General features: G+C 42.2%; 2 protein-coding genes across 2 annotated transcripts; one reads left to right on the top strand and one right to left on the bottom strand.

Annotated features, from left to right (window-relative positions):
• The first annotated feature begins 412 nt into the window (after positions 1-412).
• LOC311355720 (tartrate-resistant acid phosphatase type 5-like) lies at positions 413-7214 on the top strand. Its single transcript, XM_084475533.1, has 6 exons — positions 413-671; positions 749-939; positions 1813-1940; positions 2300-2491; positions 5355-5502; positions 6098-7214. The coding sequence occupies exons 1-6, from the start codon at positions 572-574 to the stop codon at positions 6335-6337; spliced, it is 999 nt and encodes a 332-aa protein (XP_084331659.1). The 5' UTR covers positions 413-571; the 3' UTR covers positions 6338-7214.
• A 506-nt stretch (positions 7215-7720) lies between these two features.
• On the bottom strand, positions 7721-12855 carry f3a (coagulation factor III, tissue factor a). Its single transcript, XM_084475534.1, has 6 exons — positions 12670-12855; positions 12311-12422; positions 11555-11748; positions 10732-10913; positions 9475-9640; positions 7721-7876 (listed from the first exon to the last, which is right to left on the bottom strand). The coding sequence occupies exons 1-6, from the start codon at positions 12740-12742 to the stop codon at positions 7740-7742; spliced, it is 864 nt and encodes a 287-aa protein (XP_084331660.1). The 5' UTR covers positions 12743-12855; the 3' UTR covers positions 7721-7739.
• Between the last annotated feature and the right edge of the window lie 557 nt (positions 12856-13412).

Raw genomic sequence — 13412 nt, 5'->3', positions numbered from 1 at the left:
CAACTATGGCTTTAATCTGATTAAGCTGTGCATGTAAACAGACCTTTGATCACATGTTCCCATCTGTCTGAGCAACCTTCCACTGGGTGATAAGGCAACAATCCACTAATCCACATCTACGGTGGATTACATGGTGTGTGGACATGCATGCAATACCTGTAAATATATTTTCTTTAATAACACATTTCCATCATTTATATAAAATAGATTAGGCGCCTGTCACAAATTATTATTTTTTAATTTACATTACATCTAATTCGTTTAATTGTACCGTTTCAACGCCATCGGGTACATTTTTGTACAAAAAGCATAAACAGAAATATGGTCTATGCACTTGGAGAAAAACGAGGCCTCCCAGAAAACACAAGTCCAAAGGTGTGTTAGATGACTCAGACCCCCAGATCACATGTGTTCTGCACGCCGCCGATCAGGTTTCTTTGTGTTTGTTCACCCAACACAGGAAGTCAAATACCGAACCGGAGCTTCCTTGTTTTGCTGCTTTCTTACAAACCAAAACACAAACGAATGTAGATTATGGCATGACGTTTATATTCATGCAAAGCTAACTTTGATGGTTTTCTCTGTACGGACGGTCATGGGTGGCTCTAACATTGCTCTACTCATCTGCAGTCTATCGGCCTGCTGGCCCTCTGGCCAACCGCTGGGACAAGGTAGGTATCTGCACAGAACACACACAACACTCGGAAAAGCAGACAACACTCATCTTGTTTGTGCGTGTGTGTCCCAGTGCCCCTGCGGTTCGCTGCGTTGGGGGACTGGGGTGGGGTTCCAGTGCCTCCGTACTTCACTCCTCACCAGGAGGCCATCGCAGCCGAAGCTGATTGGCTCGCCCGGACTGTGGGTCTGGACTTCGTTCTGAGCCTCGGGGACCACTTCTACTTCAACGGAGTGAAGGATGTGGCCGACCCCCGCTTCAAGGCCAGTCCACGCACCTGTCCATCCTAACCCCGTTGATTTATTGACCTTTATTTGACCAGGGAAATACCTCCGTTGATATTAAATGTACATTTTCCAAAGCAAGGATATATGGTTAAACCTTACTTACAATGCGACACTTTTTTTCATAGTCTCTAGCATATGTGAGGTATTGTCATAACGCTTACATTTTAATTAACCTAAATTTGACTCATTTGTTACACACTTATTTCAGCCGCAGAGGACGTTTGTTCTCACAGAACGATGTAATCTGTTACTAGGGAGTTTGACTGATTGATATGCATCCCGCTTCTTGAACAGGCTGAGACAGAGCAGGCCATTTGACGAGGCTGTGTACTGTAGAATGGGGAATGGTCGCCCCCTCGTGTTTGGAAATCGTTAGGTTTCCCTCAAAACAGCCTCTCGTTGAATTCATTCTGGCATTCCATTGATCCAGGGTGGTAGACTTGGTAGCCCCACCCATTCTGCCGGCGATTTGAGTTCGCCCTGCAGAAGGGTCTGGAGAAGAGCAATACTTTTCTTTTAGTTTCGATACATTTTGCGGGAACCAATCATCATGCTGGCTTTTCCCCTTGGCACGCTATTGGCTGGTTTAACACAATGCGTACAGAGTCAATTTAACTCCACCCGTTGATCACGCCTCTTGTGCTGAAGAAAATGACAGCAGCTTCCCCAGACCAACGTGCAATCTACGATTGAGCTTGGTCTGGCAAAAGCCAGGCTACCAGGGTGGTATAGTATTTAAGAAATTATTAAATACAAAAGATGTTAATGTTTAAGATTTTTATGTGGAATAATAGAACAGCTCTCTGTTTTATTGTCTGCCAAAATCTGTTTTACGTTGTTCCGACACAGAACACATTTGAGAAGGTATTTTCTCACAAGTCCTTGCTGGCTGTTCCATGGTACCTGGTGGGAGGAAACCATGACCACCGCGGGAGCATCTCGGCCCAAATGGCCTACTCCAACATCTCCCACAGATGGTAGGGCTCACACCAGCAGGAAGACTGACTTACCACATGTTGGCCATAACCTACCTTCTTGTTAACTGAAAAACAACATTCCATATTGATTCCACACCTGAGAACGTTACCTTAGTAAATTGGTCAAATACTAGCCACTTTGTTTTTTAGGGACCATGATATCCACTCACAGAACCAACCAAAGCCTGCTTAAAGCCATTATTATTATTTTTGATGACATTTTATTGATGAAACTAGAAATTTTGAGTTCATAATCAATACCATTTACACATTATTACAATTGAGGGTTTTCCATTGTCACAGAGACATGGAGAAGGTCTTTCTAAACTCGTATGTCACGGTGTTTCTGACCTGGGAAGGAACTACCCGTCCCTTTACTACGAGCTCCTGTTCCCGGTTCCTCACACCAACATGTCGGTGACGGTGCTGATGATGGACACGGTGGTGTTATGTGGGAACACGTATGACCAGGAGCAACCGAGCGGACCGGAGGACCCCGGGGCAGCAGAGACCCAGTGGGAGTGGATCCACTCTAGACTCGCCAACAGCAAGTAAGCAGCCCCGGCCCTCGTTTGTATCCCACATAACAGGGCTGTAGGGAGGATTTAACAGCTATCATTTGATGGCTATGGCAACAAATTATAGCTGTTAAATCCTCCCTACAGTACCAATGCCATAGCCATCCGTCAGCTGTCATTAATACAAGTGCTCTGAGAATATCTGTTCTGGTTGACTTCTTATGCCTCTATGAGACAATTTAGATTTCAGACCACTTAAGGGTCTTTCTGACCAATCAGCTTATCTCTTCCCTCATTTCGGTTCACTCTCTTTACAACTTTAAAATATAACCTATAGAGCATCTATTGTCGTTTTTACACTGCCAAATATGCCCATCTTATGCACGCCTTTTTCATGGCATGGTCCGCGCGTTTACACTGCCCGAGGTAAATTGCCGGCTTGAGCTAGTACCCCAATTTAACCTCCCGGACCCTTCACACATTGGCAGTTTCATTTTGATGTAAATGCAATTAGACAGCTCTGTGGCTCCAGGGGCAGGGCTTGGGCAGAGGTGTTGCTGCGTTGTCTCTACAACAGAGACAACGCAGCGATAGACATGAGTCGTTCTAACTGGAGAGACGGTGAAATCCACGAGCTGCTGATCATCATGGGAGAGAAGGTGATGCAGTCGCCTTTAATGAAGACGGGGAAAGATGCGATCTACGAGAAAGTACCAGTGGAACTTTCCTTATGAGGCTTTTGTCTGGATAAAAAAACGTGGTCAGCAAAATAAAGAATATGTTGGCGTTTTTGCACTTGTGAATAGTTAATCACGTTTGTAGCCTCCACTCAGTATACTCATTCTTGCATGAGAGTGTCTTCATTCATAAAAAAATTAAAACATTTTCGAGTATGCAAATTATTCTGAAGAATAATTATTCTCTGTTCTGTGGCAACCCGCCTTGGGGAGTGAACCACCCAGTGCCCTTCTAGACAGCAGATAATTCTCTGCTGTGTGTTCATGTTCAGCCTCTATATGGCAGCCGAGCTGCACATGTGCTCAGAATTGTAGGTCAGTAGAAGCTCTTCATGTACTCCTAGTTTATAATGGACCATGTCCCCATTGCGGGACTTCACTAGCTGTCATCACTGGGAGATTGATGCTATAGAATGTTTTTTGTATTCCTCTAATTATTCTGCAGTAAAATAAAATAGCTAATATATTGCCGTATAAACGATAATGACATTCCTCCACGCATGGCTGAGAAGGAGGAATTCGGGAAGCGTGATTCAGTCACTGTTTAAAAATGTAGTGGCACTGTCATCGCTCATTTCTAACCCTGCTGGTCGTGCACTCACAAGCACAAACGTGGTTTCACAAGAATAAAATAATAAAATAAAATAATATTATTTTTTATTGTAGAAATCCACACTGACACACTTCTTGATGGTCGCCATGTGTGCTGAACAGCACAGCCTCAAGAGTACTTCTGAATAACCACAGATGTGCTTCCCCTTTTGAATACACTGAATCATTGTACATATGTAGTGTTACACAATGGTTTTAGAAATGGTCAACATAGAGCATACAATGGGAGTGGGGTTCACTATACTGTAACCAGGGAATAATGAATAAGATGCATGCTGCATGTGTCTCTCTTTTGATTTGTTTTCTAAACAAGGCTTAAAGACATTATTTCAGCAGTGATGTTTAGGGTGTGTGGTGTCAGCAACTAAGAATCCCTGCAGCAGTAAAACTCTTCAATTCAGTAGATAAGATAAATCCTTGTTAACTGGTTAGAAAGAACAGTTCTTCTCACTTTTCCCTCCCACATAACTTTCCTCTGAATGAAGGATATATCATATGTTGTGGTCAGGTTGAGATATGAGATCACGTCATCTGAAATTATTCTGTGTTGGTGGTCACTTGCTCAGGAGAATGAGGTACACCTAAGCAACCTTGCCTAGGTACTAGTCTATAAATTGGTTACAGTTGTAGGACTAATTGCAGTGGTTCAGCTTTCTATCTTTGTCAATTATAGATTTGGTGAGAAGTTTTTAATCAGTCAATCAATTAACCTTTTGTGAACTTATTTTCTAAATTATAGTTTAATTTTATAGCGGATGCTATAAATCTCCATGTCATCTTGCGGTTATTGATTATTTAAAGGTTGAATTTAAATCGCTTTTTATCAGTGTATCCCACAATCTCTACAACAGTGATGTGTACAATGTTGTAAATGATCGCAGACTTTCTTCACACAAAACAAAGCATCTACACACCGTAGTAAACATATAGTCGTTGAGGTTCAGGTTGTGTTTTTGTATTTCTGCCATCCCTCATACTGATGTGTACGGAGCCTGGGAGGTGACATGGGAGGATTTTTTTGTGATTTATAACTTGCACACAAGTTTTAGTAAGTCACAAGCGGGGTTTAACTAAATCTATTGTGTTGTTTTGCAAAACACTGTGTGTAATGTTTTTTTTTGTGTGAGGCTGAGAATGTGCTTAAAGTTTTGTAGATCTAGGCTGATGTTTTGCTCCTTGAGTGTAAGGTTTCACTTACTGGGTTATTATTATTATTTTTTTATTTTAGTGTGTAATAGATATTAAAGAACACAGTATAGTACCCGTTTGCGTCATGTAACACTCGCATCCTAACCCTAACCGTACAATGTTAGGATGAGCGATAATGGACCACTTGTTCAAGAGGTTTCACAGCAGGGTAAAGAACAGCTTAGTTTCATGTGTGTCATCTAGGTCAACATCGGGTCTCTTCACTCTAGTGTCTTTTTGTCTCTACTATCAGTGGACACATGATATGCACCTCAGTGAAATATTCTGCCTTTGTCACTTTGGATTTAGCTTGTATGGCCATTACTAACAATCAGGACTATGGTGACTACGTTCTGCAGGTCGGACTACCTTATTGTGGCTGGTCACTACCCTGTGTGGTCCATCGGTCATCACGGACCCACCCCCTGCCTGCTGAAGAGACTGCGTCCTTTACTGAAGAAGTACCAGGTCACTGTGTACCTGTGTGGCCACGACCATGATCTGCAGGTGAGGAGCATTTCAGTAGGACTGGGAAGTTGAGTGGGACTGTGGAGTTTAGTATTACTGTAATTTAGTAGGAATCTGTAGGACTGTTGAGTTTAATATGACTGGAGTTTAGTATGCCTGTGGAGTTAAGTAGGACTGTGGAGTTTAGACGTCTGTGCAACTGAGACAGTGGGGTTTAGCATGACTGTAGTTTTATATGACTGTAGTTACTATAGACTGTAGTTAAATATTACTATGTGCTTTTAGTATCGTATTGGTGTAGACAGTGGGGTTTCCATGACTGTAGTTTTGTATGACCTTGTAGTTTAATATGACTGGAGTTGGGTATGAGTGTGGAGTTTAGTATGATTGTATTTGTGTTTGACTGTAGTTTTGCTTAACCGTGTTGTATAATAGGAGTTAACTATCAGTTTAGTATGATTGTGTTTAGAGTTTAGTTTCTCCTCAGCCTTGGTGACATTTTCCGTTGGCCATATTTTATATTAATATAACTCTTCAGGCTTACAGTTTATTCCAGTGAAATAGCAGTAAGGACATCAACTGAAGATGTATTTAGTTTGTTTTGATTGCACCTTTACATTCATCTTCCCGTCAGTTCATCAGAGAGGATGATGGGAGCTCCTACGTCGTCAGTGGCAGCGGGGTCGTCAGCGACGACTCCTCTGATCACAGGGACAGTGTTCCGTTGTCCTGGCAACTCTACTCCAGCCCTGTCAATCACACATCTGGAGGAATGTCTTACTTTGAGGTCACAGAGAAAGCAATGTCCATCAGCTTTCTACAGACAGATGGGAAATGTGTGTACCGTGCAGAACTGGGACGTCGCAACACTTGAGGGGTTGGTTTCATTGTTCACATGTCGAATTCACAGTTTAGAATTATTAAATCAGCCATTTATTAACCATTCTCACCGTTTGATAACTTAAGCACCTCATTAGATTAACGTTCCTTAACATGGGCGGAGGAACATGTATATGAGTAAATGGATTTAAATTTATATTCACGTTACATTTATTCACGTTATGTCTTTTTTATTCTAATGCCAGTCTAAATTGCCACAAATCACATTGCCACAAATCACACATCAGGTAAACTTGGAATGTCAGTTATATTAGTGGAGTAGCCAGACAGCCGTAGATAATGTTATGTTGGGTAGCCCAGTACCGCAGGATCTTTCTAAAAAATAACTTTGAGTTGAACGTTGTTGTAACTTTATAATGTTACTCTACACATTAGTGTTTCCCACATAATTAGAAGGATTTTGAAGGATATTGGATATTCAACCCTCTGAATTACAGCGATTTGACGCGGGGGACTGAGACTCGATCAGCAGTATCAGTCCTGTGTCTGGCAGGGAATAACACACTACTACTACCACTACTAACATTACAACTACCACTACTGTCATTGTATGTGTTGAAGGATTAATGAGTGAAAGCTATTGCTATCGGTGGGTCATTAACAAATCATAAATACAAGGTAACATAATAGAAAAACTTTTCATTATTGTTTTATTGTGAATGTATTGTTGAATCAGTATTATTTGTTTACACCTACAAATGGTACAAATTAGTTTCATGACAGTCAATCAGTGTTCAAATAAAAACATTTTTATAAAAAAAAAACACCATCATACATAAAGAGCAATTTCATTGCTTTTTAAAAATAATAAATTATACAGCTAAATACAAAAATATAAAATACTAGTTTTTGATTGTCCATTATTGTGTAGTCTTTCAAGATCATACCCTTATCTCCCATAGTTAATTTAAAGTTAGACGTGAGAACAATAAATAAATAAAAGCCAATGGTACCGTCACCAGAGAGAGTTCAAATCAGCAGTACTATTCACCAGGATATACAACAAGCTCACCAGGGACCTCCCATTAGTCTTCCTAAGGATTTATATCAAAATATATACTATTCACAGAAGCTTAGAGTGCGTTTTGCACGTTTTCTCACTCAGGTCAGTGTAGAACTGTAGCCTAACGAAGGTCAGGGCTAGAGGATGAGAAAAGGTGGTTTCACAGAAACCAGGGTTGAGTACGATTCCAGCGACCACAGTGGAATGGTGACCTTGCTGTGGCCCCTTTGTGTTTCTCCCGCCCTTTGAAGAGGACTGTTGGATCCAACCCAGCAGCTGTACCATGCCCATCAGCCCCGCCCACACACACACACACACACACACACACACACACACACACACACACACACACACACACACAGCGTTACACAGATCACAGTAGGTCGCGATCCTTTTCGTTCTCCTGGGCTTTATTCCGGCGCTTGAGGCACACCACCGCCACCACGATGCCCACTGACACACTGACCAGGATGAGGAGGACGCCCCCGGCGATCACTGGCACTGAGTACACTGTGGGAGGAGAGGGGTCATTACAGTACATACAGGACCAAACCAGTCTGGCCAATCGAACTAGTATCTCTCCTGACTTCACTAAAACATCCGTCACCAATATAGTTTGTCAAAATGATGCTGATCGATTCTGCCAAAGAGCATTTAACGTCAGCATGCCACAGCACGTCACAAACAATAGCACTGTGGTCTTTGAGATGAAACATTCTGTAAAGTACTAATGTCCTGTTTCAAGTACAAAGTGCTATTCTTTGATCTTTGAGATAAGACATTTTCTATCATCACTTCCGACATCTCCCTCTCGTTACACAGACAACCAAATTGTCTGTAACTCCTTGAAAATTTGGTATCAATTCAGGCGCCATTTTAAATCATACTCCCCCTCTACTCTTATGCCAATAACCCGCAATCATCTTTTCCCACCTTTTCTAGACTCTGCATTCCGGTTGTGGGAGAGAAATGGCATACAGACGTTCAATGACTTATACATAACATAATACATCTCAAATTCTCTGGGCGGGCCAAGCAGAGAAAGGGGAGGTAACACAGCTCGCAAATCGACGCGTTTCAGCGATCCTTTTTTCAAAGATGGAGCAAGATAGCTACTTCTCTGTTTACACCTAATGCAATTTTTAGCTACTGGGGGACCATAGGGAGGCTAGGGGAACTCAACTTAATGTTAGAAAACCTCATAAAGTGAAATTTTCATGCCATGGGACCTTTAATGCTCTACTGCACAAATGTCTTTTTTACAAATGATTTACCAACTATATTAGTGAGGCCAGGGGAGACGGGTACAGTGGTTTAATCACCAGCAGTGTCCTTTAAATAGACCTTATTTTCCTCCTTGTCATAACCATGACATAATCCAGCTTTGTTATTTTAAAGCATGCATACTAAAAGGTATGTGCAATGACAGAAACATGTTGTAGGGCATTTATAGAATATGATCAATTATTTATAGCGTATACACTAGGATTTGAAATCCTAGTGGTTGATGTTCATATCATTCCAGAGCAGCCCGGGGGAGAACACCCCCTGCTCCGAGCAGGGGGAGTGTATTTCTTGTGAAGCACCGCATTTCTTCCCCCCGCACTTCCTTCCTCTTTACCTAGCTCTCCATACCACTGGTGAAGGAGTCTACTTCCCCTCTGTGAAACCCCTCAATGAACTTGTCACTCCCTTATCTCTACTTTCAAATACACTTTTGAGCCATGTTGCCTTTAGGGAATCAGAAGATATTCCAGACATCGTACATATTCCCTTATTTTAAATTATCTATTCCATTCAGCACTTATTCTATTCTACTGCCTTCACATCAATCCGCTTGTTGTTAGCCAAGATGCAGCAATTATTATAAAGAATTATGCTATTGTACTCCATTCTATCACAAGTCCACCAAGAATGTGTAATGATTCAGAGCATACGGTCTTCTACCCTAGTCCCTTCTCACTCTACGAAATCTATGGGATTTATTTAAATTCTATACCTTATTGAATCATATCACAGACAAGGGTGGTAATTGATCATGTAAAATCTCATTAGACAGCAGTGGAGGAGTCCTCCAGGGTACAAACATGATGTGATAAGTCTCTCACCATCAGTGAAGGACTTCTCCCCTTTGGAGCACTGGGTGCGGCTCAGTGCGCCCAGCTGCTTCCCAGGCTTGCGGCTGGGGATGTAGGCCTGCACCTCGAAGCAGTAGCTCTCCCCCCAGTCCAGCCGGCTCAGCTCCATCACACTATCCGCCGAGGTGTACTCTTTCTGGGGGAGAGGAGCCAGCAGGTCGGGGGGTAAATGTCTGGATGTATTTCGGTGGTTATGATTGGCCATCAGTATGATAACGCAGGAATACTCATGCAGCCAATGAGGCGGTTAGTAAGCTCATCAATGACATTTTTGTTTACATGAAGAACCCTAAAACCATGAAGGTTGAACATGAATATGTAGAGAACGTGGTGAATCATTCTTCTCATCAAGTATGGTTGATAATACTCCTTGGACTATATTATAAAAATATAACCCTCTGGATTGTAATTGAATAGATGCTTTAATATAATATATTCATATTGTTGATTATTTAAAATGATGCATTTCTTTGTTGTTGGGAGCGTGTGAGTCACCAGACTCCAACTGTCATTTCCTTTACAGGAAGGTCATTCTAAATGCAGTTTCTAGGGCATAAACTAGGATTATTGATTCAAATGTGTTTCAGGAGGTTGTTGTCTTCATTTGTCGACTGAATCAATAATGCCCAGTCTTTTACTGTGACAGAGACTGAAAGGACTTAAATCTAAGCAATCTGAATTTCCTTCCTTCTTGGGAAATGTTGTCTTTATCTCCTCCACACCGTTGATTGTGTTTCTCTTTGTGCCGGCATCCTGTTCCTGCTAGAGGGGACTGCTCTTTCACCTTATATGTGAAAGTAAAATGTTTGCAAGGTAAAGGTCTAAGGGTAGGGAAAGCTAAGGGAAAAATATCCCAGGTTAGTGCTTAACTTTCTGATTGGCTGCCATTGAAAACTGTTGTTGTGACCAAATGTATTATTAATCAGATTCTAATTTGTATTTTTTCTGTACTTTTTTAGAATTTAAAAAGCTTGTTTAATGTCGGCTCTTGCCTTGTCCTGACAATTGGTTCTTCTGAGGGCTTAGAGTTGAGGGCCTAATGTAGACCATGTGACCCAGCTAGGACGTGTGATCAGGGTCTCTGCCGACACACCAGACACAACTCACGCTGTACACTCGGGATGTACCTTGCTGTTAGGTGCTAAACACAAGGGTCCATGGGTGTTGCCGTACCTTGCTGTTAGCTCCTAACTGTCTGGTGCTAAACACAAGGGTCCATGGCCGTACCTTGCCGGTGCTGGAGTGTCTCCTGTAGGTGACCCTGTACTGGAGCTCATCAGCGAACACGTCCCTGATGGACAGCTGCTGGTTCCCATCGAACAGCGCCGTCAGCGGGTCTGTCACGTTCAGCGTGACCGAGCGCTTGTCCTCCCCCACCACCATCGTAAAGTCCGGTCTGTCGATGTCAGCTGGAGAGCAAAGAAGAAGAAAGAGGAGAAACGTTAGCGTGACGGTTTGCAGTATTAAGTTTTGAGCATTGGCAAGGGCGGGCAAACCAACTGGTCTGCTGGGTTCTGTAGTGTGATAGGTCAGCTCTTGCTGCTCCTTGAACAAGAGCCTGATTGTCTTATTGAGGATGTATGATAGAATTCACTAAGCCTTCATACTGGATCGTTTTTCTCATGTGCTTCAAGTCACGTCAAATGTATTTACACAGCCTGTAAGAGCCTTACTTAATTCTCAAAATTACCTGCCTTCTTGTCTACCTGTCTACCTGCTTAACCCCCTACCTGCCTGTCTGCCTGCTGTTGATTAGACAAAAGCGCATCAAAGCCCCAAGTTGGACAACATCTTTAGAGGTTTTAGAACTTTGAGAAATCGCAATTCAATGCAGTTGTAAAGGCCAAGGCTCACGCTCTCATGAGGGTACAGATCCTAGTACTATAGTCCAGTCCTGACACAACTACTTTTTCCATTTACGAGAATTACACCTCAAAGCTGCCCTCTGTTTCTCTACAGACCTAAACCAGCAGTGTGTGTGTATGTGTGCGTGTGTGTGTGTGTATGTGTGTGTGATTCTGTGTGTGTGTGTGTGGGGGGGGGCACCTACTGTCTTGGTAGGGGCAGAAAGCCTTGGAGCGGGTGTGGGGGAACTCGACCAGGTCGGAGGTGGATCCGCGGGGAGGCTCTGACAGGACCTCGGCGATGTAGTTGTCCCTCAGCTGGCTCAGGGAGCCCGACAGGTCACACATGGTCTCTCTGCTCTGGATACAGTGGGGGTTACGCTGGCGGTCCTGGCCAATCCTGGAACACAACAGAACACATTCCACGTTTACATTTAGGGCATTGATGCTTTTATCCAAAGCTCCTTACAATAAGTACATTTGTCAGAAGAAAGAGATACAACAATATATTGCTGTCGGTACAGTAAGGATGTTCATAGAAACAAGTCCAAAGCACTAACAATCGCTAGGTTAACCCCTTCCCGTATACAACAAGGATAGCTAGGATGATGCTACACTATAAGAATACATGTCATAATAAGAACAATCCATTTAAAACCAGCTCTTTATGGAGTACATATTTCATTTACTAGGAAGGAGGCCGCAACTATCGGAAGATCCAGGGTCTAATCAATTATTCCTCTAAACCTTTTAGTGGATCAATGTCTTATCTCCCAGCTGCTGTCTTCCAAGGTCATTGTTCAGTCTATTCCTGAATACAATGCTTCTGGGAGGTTTCTGTCTACTTAAGTCTAAATGGCGGATTGTTATGGGTTATGACTTAATTAGATCTGAATATTAATAAGTTATTGTAAACACTGAGGAAATGTAATCTTTGTATTTCAAAATATGCCTCCACTTACACTGAATATTCCACGGTGTAGGAATAGTTTTCAGATGGTTTGGGTCCCCACATCAGCAGTGTTTTGAAGTTAGTTGATGTCCAGGTTACATTTTGTGCTCTTGGAAACGATCCTGCTTAATGAAATACATAACTTCAAAAACGAACGATTTATATATATAGCCATAATAGTACAATAATATTGATGTAAATTATGTTTGTGTGTGTGTCTGTGGAGGGAGGATTTTTGTGTGTGTGTGTGTGTGTGTGTGTGTGTGTGTGTGTGTGTGTGTGTGTGTGTGTGTGTGTGTGTGTGTGTGTGTGTGTGTGTGTGTGTGTATATATATATATATACATACGTAAAAATATGATTGATCTTACCTGACACGAAGTATGTGAAGAATAAAATGTCTATATATAGCGCAAAAACGAATTTTGCCCTGATTTTCAGCATTGTTTTAAAAAATTGTAATCCGGGAAAATGATAAAATCCAAGGAGTAGGCCTAACGTTCCGTGTCTCTATACTTCCAGGTGGGTGCAGCCTCGATTTCACAAAAAAGTCTGTTGATCTCTCGGGAAAGACTCACTAAATGATCCACTGCACTGAGCTTGTCCGAATGAGTTGAAACGTGTGTCGGCGCGGATTAAATACCTCTCTCCACGCTCCCGTGTCGACTTGATTTGTCGGCGCGCATGCCTTATTACGAGGAGCGCCTACCATATAAGGAGTGTCTGGGTGTTCCGGCGTCAGAAGGGGATGGAACATAATAGACCCCTCTGTCGATAATGCCTCGGATGGATCATATATGCAGGGCACATATGGTGCATGTCCCGTTTAGGACATCCTTACGTCATATCCAGACCGTTTAAAGGACGAAGGTCAAACAGTGGATAATTATTAAACTGTTTTCACTATTCTATACCTCGATTCTGGCATGCCAAGGTCAGACAGATGTAAACGGTCTAATAAACAACACAACAGAAACATGCCAGTTTTGGAATAAGAGATGCTGGGAAAAAAAAAACAAAATATTTTTCAGATAGACTGAATTTGGAATATTTCTTAGGTTGGCTACATCACAGAACTGTGAAAGCTCTTATTTAGCTAGGCCTAAAAATGACA

This window comes from Micromesistius poutassou (genome assembly GCF_964030765.1).
Source record: "Micromesistius poutassou genome assembly, chromosome: 11".
Lineage (NCBI taxonomy): Eukaryota > Metazoa > Chordata > Actinopteri > Gadiformes > Gadidae > Micromesistius > Micromesistius poutassou.
Note: the sequence above shows the minus strand (reverse complement) of the source record. Positions and strands in the feature narration are given on the sequence as shown.

Bases quoted from the DNA above. Each gene is read 5' to 3' on its own strand.
- LOC311355720 (XM_084475533.1), top strand. From the start codon at position 572: ATGGTTTTCTCTGTACGGACGGTCATGGGTGGCTCTAACATTGCTCTA. The intron at 672-748 runs GTAGGTATCTGC...TGTGTGTCCCAG, and splicing joins TGGCCAACCGCTGGGACAAG to TGCCCCTGCGGTTCGCTGCG. The intron at 2,492-5,354 runs GTAAGCAGCCCC...TACGTTCTGCAG, and splicing joins TCTAGACTCGCCAACAGCAA to GTCGGACTACCTTATTGTGG.
- f3a (XM_084475534.1), bottom strand. From the start codon at position 12,742: ATGCTGAAAATCAGGGCAAAATTCGTTTTTGCGCTATATATAGACATT. The intron at 10,914-11,554 runs GTAGGTGCCCCC...TTTGCTCTCCAG, and splicing joins TTTCTGCCCCTACCAAGACA to CTGACATCGACAGACCGGAC. The intron at 7,877-9,474 runs GTGAGAGACTTA...CTCCTCCCACAG, and splicing joins GGAGAAGTCCTTCACTGATG to TGTACTCAGTGCCAGTGATC.